The sequence below is a fragment of the Sebastes umbrosus genome, chromosome 2 (genome assembly GCF_015220745.1).
Source record: "Sebastes umbrosus isolate fSebUmb1 chromosome 2, fSebUmb1.pri, whole genome shotgun sequence".
Taxonomy (NCBI): domain Eukaryota; kingdom Metazoa; phylum Chordata; class Actinopteri; order Perciformes; family Sebastidae; genus Sebastes; species Sebastes umbrosus.
The window spans coordinates 39449306-39471540 of NC_051270.1; the positions used below are offsets into that span (position 1 = coordinate 39449306).

At 42.3% G+C, this 22235-nt stretch overlaps 3 protein-coding genes and 1 long non-coding RNA gene across 14 annotated transcripts in view; 2 read left to right on the forward strand and 2 right to left on the reverse strand.

The window, feature by feature from the left end:
• LOC119501836 (serine/threonine-protein kinase Chk2-like) overlaps window positions 1-22235 on the forward strand; it is an 80714-nt gene that overhangs the window by 45218 nt on the left and 13261 nt on the right. The window lies entirely within an intron of this gene.
• On the forward strand, window positions 30-7995 carry LOC119501901 (5-formyltetrahydrofolate cyclo-ligase-like). Its single transcript, XM_037792671.1, has 3 exons — window positions 30-155; window positions 3740-4007; window positions 7295-7995. Exons 2-3 carry the CDS (start codon window positions 3794-3796, stop codon window positions 7519-7521), a joined length of 441 nt encoding a protein of 146 aa, XP_037648599.1. The 5' UTR covers window positions 30-155; window positions 3740-3793; the 3' UTR covers window positions 7522-7995.
• LOC119501916 lies at window positions 3052-15146 on the reverse strand. Its single transcript, XR_005209949.1, has 3 exons — window positions 14858-15146; window positions 4998-4999; window positions 3052-3064 (listed from the first exon to the last, which is right to left on the reverse strand). It is a non-coding gene; the product is annotated as an uncharacterized LOC119501916 (long non-coding RNA).
• Window positions 15829-21875, reverse strand: lins1 (lines homolog 1). 2 transcript variants are annotated; one of them, XM_037792602.1, is made up of 6 exons: window positions 21318-21875; window positions 21135-21224; window positions 20455-20587; window positions 19383-19985; window positions 18446-18629; window positions 15829-16624 (listed from the first exon to the last, which is right to left on the reverse strand). In XM_037792602.1, exons 1-6 carry the CDS (start codon window positions 21729-21731, stop codon window positions 15874-15876), a joined length of 2175 nt encoding a protein of 724 aa, XP_037648530.1. In that variant the 5' UTR covers window positions 21732-21875; the 3' UTR covers window positions 15829-15873. The 2 variants fall into 2 exon arrangements, with proteins under 2 accessions (XP_037648530.1, XP_037648519.1); XM_037792591.1 differs by having other exon boundaries at window positions 18446-18632.

Here is a 22235-nt window from a genome sequence, read left to right on the forward strand (position 1 = left end):
TTCGGCTGAAAGTCGCCAGTTAACAGGGTCGCCTGTTAAACCGTAACACTGCCCTGCGGGCTGCTAAACAAGCTCTGAGGAGAGAGATCAAGCGACGGGTCGCAGCGCTGAGTGACGACGAGAAACACCGACAGTCTCTGGTGCTGTCGAGGCAGGTAAGATAACAGGGACAGTTACCGCAGACTGGAGGATCTGATGGTGGAGAGCAGCCTGTCAGATCTGATAGCTATGTGACCAATTAATACTAAAAACCCACCGACACTTTTCCACACGAGAAACAGCTGTTTGATTGTGGCCAAACACTTTTTTTTAATGATTTCATAGGTCCAGTTTTATAATTCTTCGTACACCTTTAGTAACATGAAGATCTCATTTAGATCAAATGTTGCGATCCTTTGGTCCTCTAACAATAAAACACCTTGGCAGTAAACAATGTCATGTCTAAAGTGGGCTGTGGGTTGAAATAAGGTAATGTTGGTGTTGAATCATGCTCAATTGATTATAAGTTTGTCCAGCTCCTCTTACCGAAGTTTGAAGTGACAGTAAGTAACAGTAATGCAACAGCTGATAATCAAATCAACTATTACGTTATCATATTGTTGGCCTTGGTAACTGTAGACTCCCTATGTATGGAGGACGAAACCTGCCAGAATAAAAAATAAATGAATCAATCAATAAATAAATAAATATGTCATTAAATGTAGCAAAATAATATAAAAAATACATTTAGCGATATATTAATTCATAAAATATGACATAAACAGATTTTTCTGTTTTAATTTGCTTCTTTATTTATCATTGTATTAATTCCCTCATTTATTTACTCTTCCCGTAATTTCCCTTTTAATTTGTTTATGTATTCATTTTTTTATTAATTTTCAAATATATTTATTTATTTTTGCACTTTTTTTCTATTTATTTAATATTTATTTTTGAAAGTATATATTTATTTATGTATTTTTTTTTTTTATGTTTTTATGCACGATTTTCCCTTTGCATTTCACCCCTTATTTATTTTTATATTTATTTATTTATGTATTCTTTTCTTTATACATTTTTTTTTTTTACATTTCTTTATGCATTTCTGCCTCATTATGCACTCAGCGTGTGTCATCATGGGGTCAGCATGGCTCAGAATGTAGATGCAGATGGACTATATGCTAGCCAGCTAGCTGCACTCCAGTCTTCATTCCCGTCTCTGTACAGCGGGTCGACGGCCTGCTGCCCCCCCCCCCCCCCGGCCGCTGCCTCATACCGGTACAGGAGTGCAGATCAGCCGTCTGAAGTTGAACTGTTTTGCAGACCTACCACCAGTCCACTACCCGAGGATTAGCTTGAGTGGGAACCTCCAGGCTGACGCCGCTGGGAACCGCTGCGCCTTTCAGTGACACCGGCATCCAGACTCTGCTCGAGCCCGGATCGGTATGGCAAAGGCTAGACTGCTGGGCGCTCTGCACGGCACCGAGTCTCATGATAGAGACATCGGGCTCAGCGGCGTGTCCGATGGTGAGGGTGCCGTTGTCGCTGCACGGTGCGTTTTCTGGCGTTTCCGGAGACTGACATTGTGTCTGCACAACAGCTTCAGAGGGGGATCTGCACACCTGTACCGGTATGAAGCAGCAGCAGGGGGAGTAGCAGCAGGCTAACGACTCGCTGGACGGAGTCGGGAATGAAGACAGGTAGATAAGCAGAAGCAGACGCTGTTAGCTAGCTAACTAGCATATAGTCATGCATCCTGACCCCATGATGACACATGCTGAGTGACAGCCCCCTCATTTACATAATGAGGCAGAAATGCATAAAGAAAAGAATACGGAAATAAATAAGTTTGGGGGAAATAAATAAGGGGTGAAATGCAAAGGGATAATCGTGCAGAAATAAATAAATAAATACATAAATAAATTCATACATTTAAAAATAAATAAAATATAAGTGCAAAAATAAATGCATAAATAAATAAAAGGGAAAATAAACAATAAACAAGAGTAAATAAATAAGGGAATTAAAACAGAAATATAAATTGATGTCACATTTTATCAGTTAAAGCTGAAGTAGGCGAGATTGGAGCAAATATGATTAAAAAACGGTTGCTATATCGTGACAGTAGTACATGAGACAGGTAACATGAAAAAAATCATGTTCCTCTATGTTCTCCGGTGTCCTCCGGTGCTCCTAACGGCATCTGCAAGATTTCACATACCGGAGGAAAACAAGCAGTCAGAGCTGATCTGAGGTCTGCTGTACATCTGCTGTCTATGAGAGCCGACCAAACGGTCAAACTAGGCAGCGCTGATCAAATATGAATCAATATTCTGTTACGTTAATGTCTATTTCTCTCCTCAGATGTTCTCTGAATCATCTTGTAGTGTATTGTTTAGCTGTAAAATGAGAAAGTTTGTGACGCTGCCGCCATTGTGAAATCTGGTGAAGGAACGGCAAGTTCCGGTCACATGACCGGAGCACAGCCAATAGGAACGCTCTCTCAATGAAATGACCTGTGATTGGTCAAAGTCTCCCGTCACGGGCTAGATGTTCTAAAGCCTGAAAACAGAGCCATGAGGAGGAGCAGAAATCTAGTTATCTCTCAGAACACTTGAATTACAATATGCTGAAAGGTTATTATAGAATTTTTGCCCAATGATGCCAAAAATATACTGCCTACTGCCACTTTAATTAATGGCTACATTTATTTTTAATATTATTTTTGCTACATTTATCGACATATATATTTATTTATTGAGTCATTTATTTATTCATTTATTTTTTATTTTGGCAGGTTCCGTCCTCCATACCTATCGCCACTATTTGGTGTGGGACATATAGACCTTGTTCACAACATGGCTCGTTCGAGGTGACCAAGGTCTGCAGACAATCGATCAGCGCCTATCGGCGCTCAATGCACACCGATTAGATTTCTGTCTGACTTGATCACTGGCTGCAGCCCTACGTCAGTCGTGCTTCGTTCAGGACACGTAGGAACTACGCCAACTGAATAGTATCCATTAAAACTCATCGGCATACAAACACCGGTTTCAACAAAAGGTCATAGCCAACGTTTTTTTCACTGTTAACACACCTTTCCAGTATGTCCACTGTTCACAGTATTATTATAGCAATAATGCTCTAAATTACAAACATGTTATAGAGTTGTACCTAACAACAAATGTTTGGAAATAACATGTTTCTATAATTACAGTAAGACCTACTGTAGAAGTGCTGTATCTCATATCTGATATTTGACCTTACAACATAGAAAACCTTCCAGCACGACATCTGGCAGCTGTTGCCCCTTTTGGATGTCTGCAGGTCCATATTCAGGAAGTGTTTGGTCTATAAAAGTCAGTTTTGCCCCCTGCAAAGTAAATGTGTTTGAGAAATGACAACTAAATATAAGGACATCTTACTACTTTAATACACAGACAAATTAATGTAAAATCTGCTCCAGTAATAGTTCAATAGAAAAGTAGTATAATCCATTTTGGTCACCTTAATCAATGCAACAAGATAACGAGAATATATATATATATATATGATTTGACTAACTGACTTATCGTTACAGCTCTAATATAGCGCATTCACTGCGGAGGAACTATAATGTTTGTTACACACAATATTGAAACTTTAATATTTACGAATCAATCATGGAAGATAAGAATCTTCATTTCATTTATTTATTTTGACCCCCATGCTCCTGGGCGCTGACGATTTTAAATTTCTCTTACTCTGCATTTTCTTTTAGCTGTTCAGACACCCCAAGTATGTGTCCTGTAAGAGGATCGCAGTGTTTCTCAGCATGGACGATGAGGTGCGCACCGAGGAAATCCTCAAAGACGTGTTTAAACGGGGTAAAAGCTGCTTCATTCCCAGATATGAGAGCAGCGGCAGCAGCCATATGGACATGTTGAAGCTCAACAGCCTGCAGGACATGGAGACGCTGCCTCTGACATCATGGAACATCCGACAGCCTGCTGAAGGGGACAACAGCAGAGAGGAAGCACTGGCTGCAGGTCAGCATGTACACACACATCATCATCATCATCTACACAGTCTACAAATGAATCTGCATATTGCTGGTAAAGGACCAGTGTGTAACAATTAGGGTGATTGGCAGAAATGTAATATAATATTAATAAGTATATGTTTTCTTTAGTGTATAATCACCTGATAATAAGAATCGTTGTGTTTTTGTTACCTTACAATGAGCCGTTTACCTCTACATCGGGAGCGGGTCCTCTTCACTGAGTCCTCCATGTTGCACCGCCATGTTTCTACAGTAGCCCAGAACGGACAAACCAAACTCTGTTAACTTTTCCTGCTTTGGCCGATGTCGATAACGTTACTCGCTGCCGTCACCGCAGCTCTCTCTCTCTCTCTCGTGCTTCATCACTCACTTCCTACCTCTGCTCCAAGTGACCTTCCGTAAAACTTCAATTAAAAGCAGAGCCCCAATTGGACGTCGAATCCCTTTTCCTCGCCGGTGTGGCGACACGTTTTGACAATCGTTAGATCGGTTAGATTCACCACAATTTCATCGCACAGTTCATTTTACAGAAACCATGACCAATAAAGTATAATTCCTTCAGATTTATGGTGCTGTTGATTGCTGACTGCCCTGTTAGGTGTGTTCCTCCCTTTCAGCGAAAGGAATTAAAGGCCTGTCCCAAGTTCAAATCAGGTTGAGTTAAGTGATTGAAGCAAATAAAATCCCGGGTTATTAATTGCAGTTTTATGGTACGCTACTCTTACAACAACTGGCTCTAGAGAGGGCCATTCACATTTTTGCGTTGGCCACCGTGGTTCTGCAACATGCTTGGCACACGGGAGAGGCTCCAATTGGCTGCAATCCACAACCTCACCGATAGATACCACCAGATCCTACACACTGAACCTCTAACAGGTCACACACCTCTTCTCCACTGATGTTTATTCTCAAGACGACTCCAGCTTTTAGCTATAATACAGCTGATTCGTTTTAACACCACTAATTTCTATAAAACGCCTTTTCGCAACTTGCAATTTTGAGGTTGTAGCTGGTTGTTGCTGAGTTTTAAAGCTAGAGTGAAGATACTGGTATCATATGATACAGAAAAGGTAAGGAATCCATTGGTACCAACTCTGAAAATGGGTTCTATGGGTACCCACGAGTCTCCCCTTTACAGACATGCCCACTTTATGATAATCACATGCAGTTTGGGGCAAGTCATAGTCAAGTCAGCACACTGACACACTGACAGCTGTTGTTGCCTGTTGGGCTGCAGTTTGTCATGTTATGATTGGAGCATATTTTTTTAATGCTAAATGCAGTACCTGTGTCATTATTTATGAAACCTATGCCAAAAATAACAAAACGTGAATCATTTGACTCAAATCATATGAATCTACTTAATCATTCATTCATTATCCGTAACCGCTTATGCCAGCCGGATTTGAACCTGCGACCCTCTTGCTTTAAGATTTAACATTCTACTGAATCAATTCAACTAAAAGCGCAATGTAAATAAAGATAATTCATTAATTCGTTCATTCATTAAGCCCATAAACGTCTGTATGGGTATATGGAAAATGCAGCGCTGTTAGTGGACTTTTTGAAAATCAGCGTTCTGAGTAACGAGTACCGGGATGAGTGTGAGTAATAGTCCACCTCCTCTCCCCTTGTCTCTCTCTCTCTCTCTCGCTCTCTCAAACATACACACACACACACCAGCTGTGGTGGCGGCACGTCAAGAAGTCGTGGTCATTTCACGATTTTATGAGTTCACCACTTGTATCTGTCCTTGACTGTCTTACAATTCATTGCGATTTTTGTTATCTTTTTTAACACTAGACCATGGGGAAAAGTTGAATCATACACTTGTAGGGTCTTTAACTTTTGAAAATATCTAAATTAATACAGTAAGATTGTTTGATTTTCAGCATGTATTTAGTCAGAGATGTCCTGAAGTCAAATATATCAGTCATTGTCAGGAATTATTTTTTTTTTTTTTTTCAGCAACCCACAAATCAAAGAATAAAGACATTTCCCTCACAAATTAGTAGTATTTTATTTTTAATTTGTAAGGGACATGTAATGTTTCATACCTCTGGTGAATATAATCCAATCAATCTTATTTCCATAGATGTATTTTGTATATACTAGGGGTGTGACGATTCACTCAGCTCACGATACGATACACAATATTGGGTTCACCATCTCAATACGATACGATACCAACGCGCTGTCAGCCGCCGAGCTAACGGCTGTTAGCCAGCCCCCGAGCTAACGGCTGTCAGCCACCGAGGGAACGGCTGTTAGCCAGCCGCCGAGCTAACGGCTGTCAGCCGCCGAGCTAACGCGCTCTGCTTGTGTAAACTTAGCAGCGGAGGATGAGAGACAGCAGAGAGAGCAGATTGAAATGTTGCTTTCCTCCATGTTTAACCGTTTCATCGTGTTTATGCTTGTTGAACAGGTGTAATAACGTATCTTGGCTTTACACTCGCAAAGTTTTATTGCACTTACTAACAGCAACGAGCGTAGCGTCAACTCGTCTCTCCACCGCGGCCTCTCTGATCAGCTGTTCACTGACTGCGCTGTGTGTGTGTTGATGTGTGTGGAGCGCCAACACAGAAGCCTGCGATTGGTTCAATTTCGGCGAGGGCAGACCAGATTTTACTGCGCATGTGTTGATCACCAAGAGGCTGCAGCTTCAGCCCCGGAGCCGCTACGTACGTACTACTATTACGCCGTGATATCGCGATTCAGTTTTTCATCTTGACGATGCATACCGTCACGTTTTTATATCGCGATATTTAGTGGCACAATATTTCGTCACACCCGTAGTATATACAGTTCCCTTTGTTAACACCTTATTTTGAAAGCTGAGCGTAGGAGTTGAGCCCGTTGGCTTCGTTTGAATGCATTTAACATAAATGTCAGTACTGTATATGGGTGATCTACAGTTGTAGCATCGGCCCATTTGACCACGAAGATGAGAGCGACGGCCGGCTCAACTGCAACGTTACCGCGATACGATAACGTTTCCTGTCCATGACAGAGTTAGCATGCAGCTTTAGCTCTGCTCTGTCTAGCTCTGCTTTTCCTGCAATGTGTGAAACCCAAAGTGTTTCCATACTTTACTGGATGTGTAGTGTTTACCACGCTGGGTGCAAGTCGTATCCACGCCGACCCTCTGCCGTTTTCTGCTCTTTTGTATCTTCCGGTTTCTGCTCACTATGGCCGGCCAGCTACCGTTTGTTTTGAGTGACGGCATTTTCCAGACCTTTATCACTGATTAGACTGTCTGCTCTCATTCTCAAGGAGGTCTGGACCTGATCTTGATGCCTGGCCTGGGTTTTGACCGCTTGGGGAAGCGTCTGGGACGAGGGAAGGGCTTCTATGACACCTACTTGGAGCGCTGCATGAGACACCCCAAAGGAAAGCCCTACACTATCGCCTTGGCCTTCAAAGAGCAGCTGTGTCAGGACGTCCCTGTGGACGACAACGATGTGCTCATAGATGAAGTCCTGTATGAAGATGATGAGTAGCTAATCAATCACCAGTGGTGGTCCATGAACTCAATACTGGCTATATTTACATGCCAAAGTCAGCCAACAGTTTAACCCGGCCTTTCTAATAGTCTTTCCACTGCAGACACTTTGACTTGTTATAGCAGGAATAGCCCAGGTGGAACTAATAAGACTAATGATGTCCCATTGGAATACAGCCATCATTAATGTTAACAATATAACCGGTGGTATTCGTGCTATGACTTGTCAAAATATCATCTGTTATGACATTATACCGGTTAAGCTACTAATTCAGTGGCTGTATCAATAGTCGTAATGAAGGTGCTGGAATAGTTTGTGCCAGTATTCTGCTCTATATGTCATGCTGATGTTGCCATAAAGAGCTATTTTGGGTTTTGCTAACCACTAACTCTTTAAAATTAAGAATTACTTACAACATTAATGGACAGTTAAATGACAAGAAATGTAAATAAAGTTGTATTGGAAAAGGCACAGTGCTCTTAATGGCTGATGGACCCTGATTGCTGTTCTATAGGCCTCCAACAGTCTGCTCTACTGCTCTCTCGTTGTTTCACATCTGTCCACCACACATTGTGACTGATATCGCCACAGTAGTGATTGCTCTTGCCTTGTTTGAGCAAGATGTTGGTGACTAATGATCATCACTGCTGGAGCACAGAGGAGATTTACTATGTTATTACTATACAACAGTAATACATGCAGGTTTAACAGCCTGTTGACCACCTGTTATCACGGGACTCAAGTTCCATAATTAGGTAGGGGTGTAAGAAAATATAGAAAAAAATTGAATAATGCAATATTTTATTTCGTGATACTGTATCAATTTTTAATTAATAGTTTACATGCAAAGATTAACTCAGTCAATACTTTATTATATTTGCAAAGCTATGCACCCTCTCAAAGTCGTGCTATGATGTTGATGCTACAGAGACTGTGATAAATGCAGATGCAGATCCCACTGTTCTGATTGCATAAAAAAAGTACACTTTTTTTTACTCAGAAGTTATGCATATGGCGGTGTATTCTTTATACTATTACAGTATTCCTAAAAAATGTATTTAAAAAAAATCACATATCACCTTGCTTACAGTATCGCAATTTATTACACGGCTGTGCTGAATACTCTATTCTGATTGGTCAATCACAGCATTCTGCGGTCTGTAATTTCTGTATAACAGACCGTTGCTATGTATAGCAGACCGTTGCTATGGAAGCAGTTCAGATGTCGGACTCTGGAGGACCGTTTTTGTGTCAAAATATTGATTTCTTCAGTAAGTAGCCGTGTAATAAGCGGGATAATGTACAGCTAGCGGGTCATTGTTGTGAAAGAATCCCCGACAGGGCGTTGCTTCACATCGCTGTACATTATCCCTTACATATTGAATCGTTACCCCTGTAGCATGATACGTATCGTATCGCCAGATTCTTGACAATACACAGCCATATAATTGGGTCACATGATGACAACTGAGCAATCTTCTGCGTATCCGGGGTCGGGTCATGGTGGCACTCCAAACTCCATCTGCTGATTAGGACCATCAAATGCAGCTGAACGCTCGGGGGTGGGGTGGAAACAAGTAAATTAAGATTATTTTAGCTAACACACTAGCTTTGTTGCTTCAACTGAAAGTCCCCCTCCACTCAAAAATGTATTTGCTTATTGTTACTTCACCTGGATGATTGTCTTTCCCTGTGCAGAATGATGAATGTGTGACTGTCGAGTTCTTTGGGCTTTTCTTCTGTTCAACATCCACCTGAACCCGAAAATGGCTTAGAGTACCACAGAGGACGCACGGGACGACTCACTCCTTTCTCTTGCATTTATTAAAGTCATTAGCAATGCAAACACTGAATTTCTTTGATGTTGAACTTTGTTTGAAGGTTGCTAGGTTGATATCCTTTAAAGAAAACAAAAAACTAAATGAGGGAGAAATTAAACCATACTGTCATTATGAACAAAAATTGCTGGATAATTTCGATTCCCTTCATCTACTTCACATTTCATCAACATCATCACAATTCTTACTTTTGTTACCTCCAAACAAACCAAAATCAACAGTAATTTAGCAATAGGTATTATTATTAATCACGCTCAAACAAATCAGGTTAATTGTCAGTACAATTAAGAAATAATAAATCTCGACTATAATATATCCCCTAAAGCATACATGCAATTTATACTGATAATAATCAGCACAAAACACACTATTACCTAACTGCATTATATATTAACCATCTGATTAAACGCCATAATAATGTCAAATACAACCAGTTAACAACACCATAAAATGTCCAAAATATTAACACAACTCAAGCCGAATAAATTAAATCATTAAATTAAATCATTTATCGGCGCATTTAACATACAAGCGCGCAGCACTTCCAAACATCGCTGACCATAAATAAATCACCGGCAACCTGCGCACCCCCACAGTTCTTAAACAGATTATTAATAATAAGCATCTATCATGTTGTTTACAAATTATCATTATCACTCTTATACATACCAATAGCGTCTCTGAGGTCATCTATATGCTGATGCAAGCCCTATTTTCCTGCAGCTTTACACATTTTCCCTGCAGAAATGTCTACCAAGTCACACACCAAAGAGACCCAGCAGGTCTGAATCCTGTTTAGAGCTTCCACACCTGGATCCCTGGAAGTTCGAATTGCGATCAATGAACCTGGCATCTCCTCCTCCATCTCAGGTGAACTCAGCTGCTTAGCACTGCCCTCTTGTGCAATATTTCATTATTGACCTACCAATACACACATGATATTTAAAGAGCAGCTTAGATATGAAAAATTAAATAATAATCACTTATCTTAACATTTTGGCTTTTGCCTTAACAATGACACACTATCTACCAGACTGCCTTTCATCTCAGCAGCCCACCACAGCACTACACACTGGGTAGACCGTGTACATGGGAGAAAGTTGACATGACTTTTAGTCTGGCTTTAAATAGTGACCATGATGTCAACCATCATCAGAAGTAAAATGCTCTGAAATCAATTCCTCAAATAAAAAGCTGGGTCGAGAAAAACGCTGTGCGTTGTGTGTGTCTGGTTTGCAGCAGTGGAATAAGTATTCAGATCTTTTACTGCAGTAAACATAGTAATACCACAGAGTAGAAATACTCTGTTACAAGTAAAAGTTGTAATAAAGTCAAATTTTACTTTGAGGGGAAGAGCACCTAAATGTAATTTCCATGGCCTAGGAAAGTTCATTTGATATGTGAACATGCGCTACTCTCTCTCAAAGCCAGAAATAAGAGAAGTAAGTCTCAAACTTATGTCATAAGGTATAAACTCTGGAGCTGCTCCATAGACAATGACTGGGTAATCTAATCTCTATGAAAAGACTCTGTATTCACATGTAGAAGTCTCAAGTTGCTAGTTGGACTGTAAACAATGAGCAGAAAAGGAAGTCTTGGCCAGATATCCGTTGGCTACACCTGAACCCCAGAAATACTGTATAGCCCCTTGCTCCCAGAGGCTTATCCATCATCGGACCGACTGCTGATAGGTTCCCAGATTGATGAACGGGAGACTGATTTTATGGACCCACAGAATGTTTTTATACCCAAATGAGCTTTATTCTATTGTAGTGTTGTCAGTTGTGAAACAGAAAATGCACCCACATACTCAGAACATCCCCCTGGGTGCTCTCAGTGTCATTTAGAACAATTCATTGTCTATGGAGCAGCTCCACACTTTATATACTAGGACATCACAAATTTGAGTTTTAGCACTCTAGTTTTTGGATTTGGGAGAGAGTTGTTCATGTTTACTGATACTTTTTGTACTGTCTTAGACCATATAGGAATAACATGGATGAATTTTGAAAATGGGCATAGTGACCATCTAAAGGTACAAAGTATGAGTACCAAAAGTGAAAGTATGCATTATGCAGAATGACCCATTTCAGTAAAATATATATTTGATCATTGAATTATAATTAGTGAGGCTTTAATGTGTCCATCACTTTAATGTCGTAGCTGGTAAAGTTGGGGCTCATTTTTCCCTATATATATATTGCTCGGTAGCATGTGAATTTCGCCAAGGGATCAATAAAGTCGTATCTTTATCCATAATGATACATCATAATGTATTTGTTGATTACAGTTTGTATTATTGATCTGAAGCTGCAAAGTAACTACTAACTGAAGGTATCAAATAAACGTAATGGGTCTCAAACGTGAGATGTAGTGGAGTAGAAGTATGAAGTAGCAGAAAATAAAAAATACTCAAGTGTATTGCAAGTACCTCAAAATTATACTTAAGTACAGCACTTGAGTAAATGTACTTAAATACATTCCACCACTGATCAAATATGACAAAATGAGTCCCCATAAAACGGTTTGTTTGTCTGATTTGTGTCCATGTACATTCTACTAAGTGGTTCTAATCTTGACTCCAGTCCTCAGGACCCACCTGACTGGTTGTATTTGTAGGATGAAACTCAGATTTAACCACTGAGGGCTCTTGATTAGTTGAATCAAGCATATGATTTCCTTTTCTGTACAACAAAAACCTCCTAGATGGTTGATCCTTAGAACTGGAGTTTAGAAACTTTTACGTTAGTAACAACAACGACCACCTGGGGGAGCTAACTAGCTAGCAACAAAAACAAACCAAAGGTTAAAGGTGCTCTATACAATATCCAGAGCTTTAATATAGCAGCAAACAACTATCATCTACGTAAAGATGGAGAGGAGTAATGGCTACCTGAGCAGAGAATGAAGTCTCTCTCCCCGTGTGTGTTGTAATCTGAGCTTCTCCTCGCTTTGTTGACATAGCTGGGCCGGCCGCATGTGCTTTTAGTGCATGTTAGTGCATGTGAGCGTGCCCCACCGGCTAGCTAGCGGCAGCCGCTCTACACTGCTCTCATGCGGCGGTTACAGCTGATAACGCCGTCCCGACCGACGGCGCTGTCATGGACGTGTAGCACCCAGCCTCTGGTTTCCCCTCAAGTAAACACGGTTATCTCTGTCAACACTTTCTCTGTTTTTCGCACTGTTTAGCGTTGTTAGCACCGTTAGCTGCGGCTCGTCGTCGCCATGTTGAGTGCCAAGAGATGCTCCCAATCTGGTATTTAAAGCTGCAGTGGGTAGAAATGGAGCAAATATGATTAAAAAAAAGTTGTTTTTATAAAACAGTTGCTATAACGTGACAGTAGTGCATGAGACAGGTAATCTGAAAAAAGTCAGGTGCCTCTCTGTGTCCTCCGGTGCTCCTAACGGCATCTGTAGGATTTCACAGACCGGAGGAAAACAAGCAGTCAGAGCTGATCTGGGGTCTGCTGTCCATCTGCCGTCTCTGAGCAGCTGTCAATCACTCGCGAACTCCGATCAAACGGTCAAATTAGGCATCGCTGATCAAATATGAATCAATATGCTGTTACTGTAATGCCTATTTCTCTCCTCAGATGTTTTCAGAAACATCTTGAAGTGTACTGTTTAGCTGTAGAATGAGAAAGGCTGTATTCAAAACCGCCTACTACATACTACTGACGAACGCAGTATACAGTACATACTACATACTGCATCCTGAGTTCCTCAGTAGTATGCAGTATGTGACGGTTAAAGTGATGTATTTAGCAGTATGCTAGACCAGAATGTAGCCTTTAAACCAGCTCTTAAAGCACTGGACCAAAAAAAGAACTCGTACCAACATTACAATATTATCGTAAAATACAACTTTGATTTAGTTGTTTATGTTCTGTTAGTTTACTTTATAAGATACTGCAGGTTTAAACTATTTATTCTAACAGCTCATAATGAAGTCAGACAAACAGGATCATCAACGAGGGGAGACGGGAAATATAAAATATTGATCCACAAAATTTACATTACTCAAACTGCTTTTTCAGTTACAGCAACTAAACAGTGGACTGATCTCCCTCCAGATATTAGAGGAATGTTAAAAAGGGTCATGTTGTCTCAGCAGGAATCTCTCTGCCCCCGTCTTTCCCTCTCCACTCTGCTGCTCTGTGGCCGTCTCTCCAGCGAGCTGCGCCTGCGGGCGATTGTGGAGCTTTTCAACTCCAAAAAGTCAGATAAAAACATGTTCCTGTTAATTTATAATGAACATCTGTGTTGTGATATTTAAACAAACTATCCGTCAACAAGGAAATAAAAGCCTCTCGTCTACAGACCGGTCGCTAGAGAGCTCCAGCTCATAGCGGTCTGTGAGCGTGACTACCTGCTGACTGGAGAGGTAGCGACCCCTGCAGGCGCTAGCTAGCTGTCACAGCAGTTTGTGGAGCTTCTAAACTCTGAAAACGGTGGAACAAATGTTCAATTCGCCATCTAATATCATAAAACTGTCAACATTCAAAATCTACACAGTTGATTTCTCGCCTCTAAAACTTTCAGAAGTGAATTTAGTGATGAAATAGCTACGAAAAATGTAAAAAACGAGCCGCTTTTGGCTGCTGTTGTTGTTATAACCGTAGCCTGTAGCGTTCCAGCGTTTTGCATTGTGGGATACAATAGGCGAGGTAGACTGGTCCGATGCATACTGGAGATTTTTCCGAATCAGTACGACATCCGGATATTTTTGGCATACTGGAGATTTTGCTTTTGTTCACATACTACATACTACATACTACATACTAGATTTTGGCCGAATCGGTACGTACTACTAGTATAGTATGAGGTTTCGAATACAGCCAGAGTTTGTCACCCGGCAGCTATGTTGAGATCTGTTGAGGAAATACCAAGCACCGCCCACCTGCCGGAGCACAGCCAATAGGAACGCTCTCTCTCTTAAATGACCTGTGATTGGTCAAAGTCTTCCGTCATGGACTAGATTTTTTAAAGCCTGAAAACAGAGCCATGAGGAGGAGCAGAAGTCTAGTTTTCTCAATTATTATATTTATGAATTACAATATGCTGAAAGGTTATTATGGAATCTTTGCCCAATGATGCCAAAACATCCACACCTTTAAAATGTACTTGTTCAAGGGTCAAGGCAATCATTGTCAAGTCTTCTCTTACGGTTGTGGCTGTCGACCGGTTTTCTCATACTGTTGGCGTAATATAAAGAAGTGTCAGGCTAAAAGCAGTGAGAAGGAGTTGAGGCTCCGTATTAATAGATTTTTGGCCAAGTGATTATCAAAGTTATCAATTAATGTTCAGTTAATTGAACAACCATACATTACTACAGTGTGCTGCAGGGATGACATATTTTTGTAGGCCAACCCAGCAGTTAGCATCGCCCTGGATCCCTCGACACAACGCCAATGGGATTGTTCCATTGGGTTTTGGATTATTGCAGAAAATCAACTCTGTGACAAACACACCTTTATGATACTAGAAGATACTACAAGATAATCTCCACGAATGAACACCACTCTTATGATTTTTGAGGCGTAAATGCAAACGACAGAAGTAAAAAGCTCACATTATATTAAACGAACTACACCACGGTTGCATGACTTCACGTCACCACCGCTAAAATAAAGGCAGACTAGTGTTTGGCGTGATGGCATTTGGTAGTCTCACTTAGCCACCGCCTTTTTGAAGACACAAAGGCTTCAAAATTCATGAGTGGGGTATTTATTGCTGTATTTTATGTCGTAGGACAAAACGTTAAAATCTCTTCAGCTTGTGTTAAAGGTCCCATATTGTGCTCATTTTCAGGTTCATACTTGTATTTTGGGTTTCTACTAGAACATGTTTACATACTTTAATGTTCAAAAAACATTATTTTCCTCATACTGTCTGTCTGAATATACCTGTATTTACCCTCTGTCTGAAACGCTCTGTTTTAGCGCATTTCAACGGAATGGCAACGGAATTGCGTTGCTAGGAAACAGTTTGGGTCCATGTTTACTTCCTGTCAGCTGATGTCATTCATATACACTGAAACAGGAAATAAACTGGGACACATTTAGAATGTTTACGTTTAAAACTGCGAAATGGTCTCAATATTGTGGATTTGTGACATCACAAATGGACAGAAATCCTTGTTTTTCCTTGAACGACTTGTTTCAAACACAGTTTCTGAATACAGGCTGTGTGTGTTTCTCCATGGATTGAGTGGTTTGATACTTTCACAGTATTTATATATCACTCAAACCTGTTTTATAATATAAAAGACATGAGAATCTCACTTTTTACAATATGGGACCTTTAAAAACCCATGCAAAAACCCATTGACTTCCAGACGAGGGAACTGGAAGTGCTAAAATGCTAACTCAATTCCAGGTTTTAGGACTCATTTCTACAGCAATCTATAGCTCATGTTTGTGCATTATTCTTCTTCTTCTTCTTTTAAGTCACTTCACAAAACATATATTATATATCTTTATCATTTATTGAAATGTACCAGAGGTGATTGCTAGGAACAGTTCTCTACTTGTGCTAAGAGCTTTAAGAGTGAAGACGGGTTGTATGGGAAGAGTTTCTTTATCTGCAGCCTCGTCACCACCAGTCTGAGCTCTGACATGCAGAGGACTGCTCTGACTAATGTCTCACAGGTCACCTGTCCTGACATGTTTGGACATGATGTTTGCTCACTCTGTAACACCGGCAGTGATGGCCCTTCTGGTCTTCTTTCCAGTGTGGCGTTAGGTTCAGAGTCAGATGACTCGTATTGTTTCTGCCTGATAGGTACTGGTGGTACAGACAGCCCTGGTTCGTCCTGAGAAACATCCATGTCCTCTGGATCAGACTGGTCAGAACTGTCATACTCTACGAGGTGAAACCCAGCAGCCAAACTGACTGGTGAAATAACACCTGTGGGCTGGACAAAGGAGCTGTATTCAACTGGATCTGGCTCACCTTTATTTGTCACCTTTATCATATCACCAGCAAATGAGGCGGGAAGTGACTGCTGCAGTGAAAGATGACAGTCTGGCGAGCCGATTCTTCCACATGCTGCAGTGAAGCCCCGCCAGTCAGCTGTGAGGTACTTGAGGTATCGCACAAAGTACTCCAGAAAGCAGGTTTCCGTGGAGATGAGGAAGTCGAGGAGGATGCTGTGGTCGAAGGAGATGCTCTGAAGCAGCAGCAGGAAGTGGCAGTGAGGGTTACAGCCAGAGGCGCAGGCTGCCTCCGACAAAGCAAAGTCATCCAACCCAGAGCACAGTCTGCGGGGAGAAACAAGCAGTTCAGTTAGCATGACACGACACCTGCCTTCACCTGGACTGCAACCAGCTGATTTCACAGATTTCCGTGTTACTCTTCTCTGGTTGAAGGGAGTGTTAAAGTTACCTTGCACAACAGCTGGATTCTCGCGATGTCACGGGATCACACATCACACGCATACACATAACCTTAAGAGAAATAAGTTGTAATATTACGAGAATAAAGTCATAACTATACGAGAAAAAAAGAAAATAACACGTAAAATTACTACTTGATAATAGTATGACTTTATTCTCATAATATTACGACTTTTATTCTCATAATATTCTGACTTTATTCCCGGAATCTCAGATTTATTTTTTTTCCTCAGTGTGGCCCTAATACTCCGTCGTACCGTCGTACCATAGACCTACAACATTGATAAATAAAAATGAAAATGTAAACAAAAAACAGTTATTTCCATTTTTAAAAACCTACAGGGAGTCACTGGAGAGGAGCTAAAGAGACGCATGAGGCTCCAGAGCCGCAGGTTGCTGACCCCTGGTCTAGTCAGAGAAAAACCATATGGTTCTTCTCTCTGTGCTGCATGAAGTAAAGAGATTTGATACATCACACAGAGTCTGTTATTTCTAAGAGAAATAGCAACTGTCAATATTTTGGAAGAATTGTATCTACACTCCCCATTACATTTGAAAACTAGAATGGCACTCGTAGAGCTCATACCTCCGCCAAGGTGCCTGATCACAGCTGGCTGTACCTTGTTATGTCTGTATAACGTTACACTACGTTGTCTCTCATCCCGTCAGCTACTGCTTTTTTCTTTCTCACCGCGGACGGCCAGCAGCTCCCGCCGCACCTCGGAGTCTCGCCACACATCCACATATCCACACACACGTATCTCTCTGCTCTCAGAAGGAGGAAGAAGGCGGGGTCATGCGTCATCAACGCGTCATCAGCTACACTGCGAATGTTATACCCTGAGGTCTTAAAGGTCCCATATCGTGCTCATTTTCAGGTTCATACTTGTATTTTGTGTTTCTACTATAACATGTTTACATGCCGTAATGTAAAAAAAAAAAACATTATTTTCCTCATTCTGTCTGTCTGAATATACCTGTATTCATGCTCTGTCTGAAACGCTCCGTTTTAGTACATTTCAAAGGAATTGCGTTGCTAAGCAACAGTTTGGGTCGATATTTACCTCCTGTCAGCTGATGTCATTCACATACACTGCAACAAGAAATAAACTGAGACACATTTAGAATTTTCACATTTAAAACTGTGTAAAGGTCTAAATATTGTATATTTGTGACATCACAAACAGAACAGAAATCCTGACGGCTTGTTTCAAACGCACAATTTCTGAAAGCGAGTTGTGTGTGTTTCTCTGTATATTGAGCACTTCTATACTTTCACAGTATTTATAAAGCACTTAAACTTGCTTTATAATACAAAAGCCATGAAAATGTCACTTTTTATAATATGGGACCTTTAATGTTCTGGCTGATCGAAATCCTTAAAAAAATTCCTGACTCCGGATCATGATCCGTATCGCCACTAAAATCTAATGGATTGTTCATTGTGCCACACCCCACCCCTCAAAAAAATGTCATTCAAATCCATCCAGCGGACTTTTGGAGTAATCCTGCTAACGGACAAACAAACAAACCAACTAACCAACGGCGGTGAAAACATAACCTCCTTCCTAGGCCTTTGGCCTTAGCGGAGGTAATAATATCAGCCGAACCATTGTTCCTATTAATTTTGTTTGCATGTCATGTGGATGAAAACAGATGAAACATGCGTCTGCATATGTGTTGTACCTGTGATGGAGGAATATGGAAAACAAAGCTTTGGCTGCCTCCATCATGTCGTCGTCCTGTTCTCCAAACAGCAGGCTGACCCAGCAGCAGCCGTGAGTGACCTCGGTCAGCTGGACACTGCACCGCCTCAGGAAGCCCCACAGACTCTGCAGATACCTATAAACCTCTTTGGCACTGTCCGCCCCTGCTGAGAGAGGACACAGGGATGTATCAGCATGACCACTCAACTCATATTGAGAGGAGTGTGGCCCCTGCTGTGGTAATACAGCCAGGTTGTCCACAATTCCTCTTCTTACTGCATTACTGACCCTTAAGGACGCTGGTGCTTGAGGGCAACCAAAAAAAGTTGTGAACAGAACATCGACATATGGTCAGCTTTTCAGCAAACAGTTGCTTATTTGCACATCCAGCAGTTACAAAGCAACGTGGTAATTAATGTGGAATGATGGGGTGGGTTGCCAACATCGCCGCAGACCCCTGGCGCAGCTTAACAGCGCTCCCCGCCCGGACCTCGCCGCACCGTGGACAAAGGGGCCCCCTGCTCCCGGTGCGACTGTCGACCGGGGCGGACTGTCCTCAGCGCGCCCCAACTGTGTCGTGCCGCCAGATAGGGGCACGGCCCACGTAAAAGGCGCTAGGGGTCTGCGGTGATGTCTGCAACCCGCCTGACCCGTCTTGAAACACGGACCAAGGAGTCTAACGCACATGCGAGTTAGAGGGTGCAAGCAAAACCCCGTGGTGCAATGAAAGTGATGGCCGGTGCGCGCCGGATGAAGTGGGATCCCGGCCCGGCGGGGTCGGGCACACCACCGTAAAGTGGTATCGGTGCTGTTGTATCGGAGCCGTTTTGCGAGTATGAGTACACAGTATCGGACACGATACCGATGTGCATCCCTGATATATACTGTATGTGCACTAGTGTTGAGATTTTCCTCACCTGTTCTCCCAGCTGTTTGGATGTGGAGCTCCATGGACTTGAGAAGAAGCAGGCTGACAGCTCTCAGCATCACACAGTCTGGTTTCTGACCCTCCTCATCTCGGACGTGTCTGGTCCCCCCAAAGAAAGAGGCGGACTCTACTTGAACACTCTGCAACCAGTCAGTAGCCACCGCTGTTAACACACTCTGAGCCAGCGTGCTCATATCAGAGTTGAAGTGCTCGTATTTCAGCCCGGTGAACGGCACTTCTCCTAAAGCCCAGTCCTCTCCGGCCTTCCGGAGCACCGCCCTCTTCAGAAGCAGCAGCGCTCGCTTTTTGACAAAATACTGTGAGGAGCCGCTGATTGTTGTCAGGAGTGCTGAGGAGCGAAGGTGGGTTATTCTCTGACTCTTCAGACAGACACCAGCTCCACACATCAAACTGGATGCAGTCAGCACCTCCAGCAGGTCCAGCAGGAGACAGAATGTTGTTCCCCAGCGTCTGCTGCTGCTGGTAAGATCCACCGAACACTGCCCTACCTCTTCTCTCTCTTCAGGGAGAAACTTTGAACATACAGCACTTAGGCTGGAGTCAAGAGCTGCCAGAAGTTTCACAAGGATCTCTGATGGAAGAAAACACATGCATTCAAAATGAAAGATTAGGCACAACAACACAACAATGATCAAACTGCGAGCAACCAGGGCTCTGTACTATGAAGCAGGAGGTGGGGTTAGCGAGGTAACCTCAAATCTGAAGTCAATGGGTTTCTAGTTAGATGCCTGAAATAAGGTCCGTGGTTAACACAAGCTCAAGACATGTTAACGTTTTGTTCTACGACATAAAACTAATCTCTACCTGATTTGTTAGGTTCATTCAAGTCAGGTTTTGGACTTGAAGCCCCACTTTTCTTAGCTCTCTTTATGGAACAGGCCCCAGCTAACACAGCACCTTGTTATTTTTAAACTCATCTCCATCAGTAAAATCCCAGTATTAACCAGGCTATAGTTTGCATTCTCAATATTCGTCCTGTAACAAATTTTTCGAGCCACTCAGTGCAGATAGCAATGAATGAAAAAACTAAGTGGTCTTACCTTGATGAGCTCCTTTAAGAAGTCTTTTTAAGATTTCAGTCAGTGACCACAGACAGCAATCCAACTCAGGACCGGGGGCTGAGCTGTAAAGTACCTGCACACATTTCTGCTGCCAGACAGGACTGACTAAACCCTGGGAGAGGAAAGTAGATATTATACACATATACTGCTGGAACATAGTACAGCATGTCAGATACTATGAAGTTAGTATTGGTCAAATTACCACTGCTAATCACTGCAGGGTTGTTTTATTTTTGCATGTGTTTAATGACACTGTGTCATTTACTTCATGCAGTTTTCTATGACAATAAACAGTGAAGAGGCTGTTTGAATGTACAGAGCTTTACTTTCCTATCATTTTCTAGAAAGGAGCTGATATGACTGTAAATTCATGTACTTTGGTAAAGGCTAGGGAATGTGGAGACAGTGTTGACAGTCGAGATACTACGCTCCCAGTTACGGAATTCCAATGAACTGCCAGCGTAACTTAGACAGTTCTTCTATTGTATGACAGTTTTAGGGCTGCACAATTAATCCAAATCTTATCGAAATCACAACATGGCCCACTGCAGTCTTTGTTAAAAATCTCAATATTTGTTAAAGTTGTTTAAGTTTTCGAAGCAAACTTGGCTAAAACCTCAGTGACTCTAAAAACACACAGTACATCCCTCACAACTCACAGATCTGTAGAGCTGATAGAAAACACACGTGGATACAGTCTTTGCAGCCAGATGTGAGATGATCTGGTCCTCAGTCTGGAACAGGAGGATCTGTGGAACAGTGAGAGGTCACTGGAGAACTCACGCACGATGTTAACATGTGGTGGTGTTTTCAGTCAGCCTGAGGAGAGGGGGGGAACTTACAAGTTGTGACATGAGATCCATGTCCTGAAACAACACCGTCAGGATGTCCACGCAGTATGACGTCACTGCTGGAGACAGGCTCCGGGACGTCAGGGTGGAGGTCATCTTGTCCACCAGAGTCACGCTGATGCAGCTCAGCTCCACGCTGCTGGCACACTCTCTGTCCTCCTCCTCGCCGGGGACAGGTCCACACACACCGGACAATATCACGCAAGCCAGATCCGCAGCGCTTCGGCTGGGACACGATCCCATCAGGAAACATCTGTAAGCATCTGTCAGGCAGTCAAAGCGCTCTCTCCGGGTGGACCGGTCTCTGCTGCAGCCAGCTGTCTGCTCTATGATGCTGCTGTCTGTCAGGGTGGCCCGGTCCCCTCTGTCTCCTCTGTCTCCTCTACAGCCCGCTGTCTGCTCCATGATACTGCTGTCTCTCCGGGTGGACCGGTCTCATCTGTCTCCTCTGTCTCCTCTACAGCTCGATGTCTGCTCCATGATGCTGTCTCTTCCGGGAGGACCGGCCACGTGATGCACGCGGAAGCAGCGCTCCAACAAATAACAAGCGGAGTCCCATGGCTGGGTCACGTTAGCAGGAGTTAACACAATAAGACCGGATGTATGCTACATGAGCCTTCAAAATAAAATCTATTTCAGCTCGTTTTATTCTGGTGGACTAGATATCAGTGAGGATCATATTAGCATTAACGTTACTTGAATCATGACATTTCAACATGGACTGACTGCTGTCAGTCATCCTATAGATGTTTTACAGTTTCAACGCCTATAGCTGTGCCTTTGTATGACATGTAATTGAAAATCAACTTTTATTGTCACACATTGTACAGAACAGTACACAGTTACATTAAGTCTCTGCATTTTACCCATCCTAGTATTAAGAGCAGTGGGCAGCTCACGTTACTATAC

Excerpts from the sequence above, each read along its gene's own strand:
- LOC119501901 (XM_037792671.1), top strand. The coding sequence starts at position 3,794 with ATGGACGATGAGGTGCGCACCGAGGAAATCCTCAAAGACGTGTTTAAA. Across the intron at positions 4,008-7,294 it reads AGAGGAAGCACTGGCTGCAG|GAGGTCTGGACCTGATCTTG; the intron begins GTCAGCATGTAC and ends CTCATTCTCAAG.
- lins1 (XM_037792591.1), bottom strand. The coding sequence starts at position 21,731 with ATGGAGCAGACAGCGGGCTGTAGAGGAGACAGAGGAGACAGAGGGGAC. Across the intron at positions 20,588-21,134 it reads TCTATCAGCTCTACAGATCT|GGTTTAGTCAGTCCTGTCTG; the intron begins GTGAGTTGTGAG and ends TTCCTCTCCCAG. Across the intron at positions 19,986-20,454 it reads TCTTAAAGGAGCTCATCAAG|AGATCCTTGTGAAACTTCTG; the intron begins GTAAGACCACTT and ends TTCTTCCATCAG.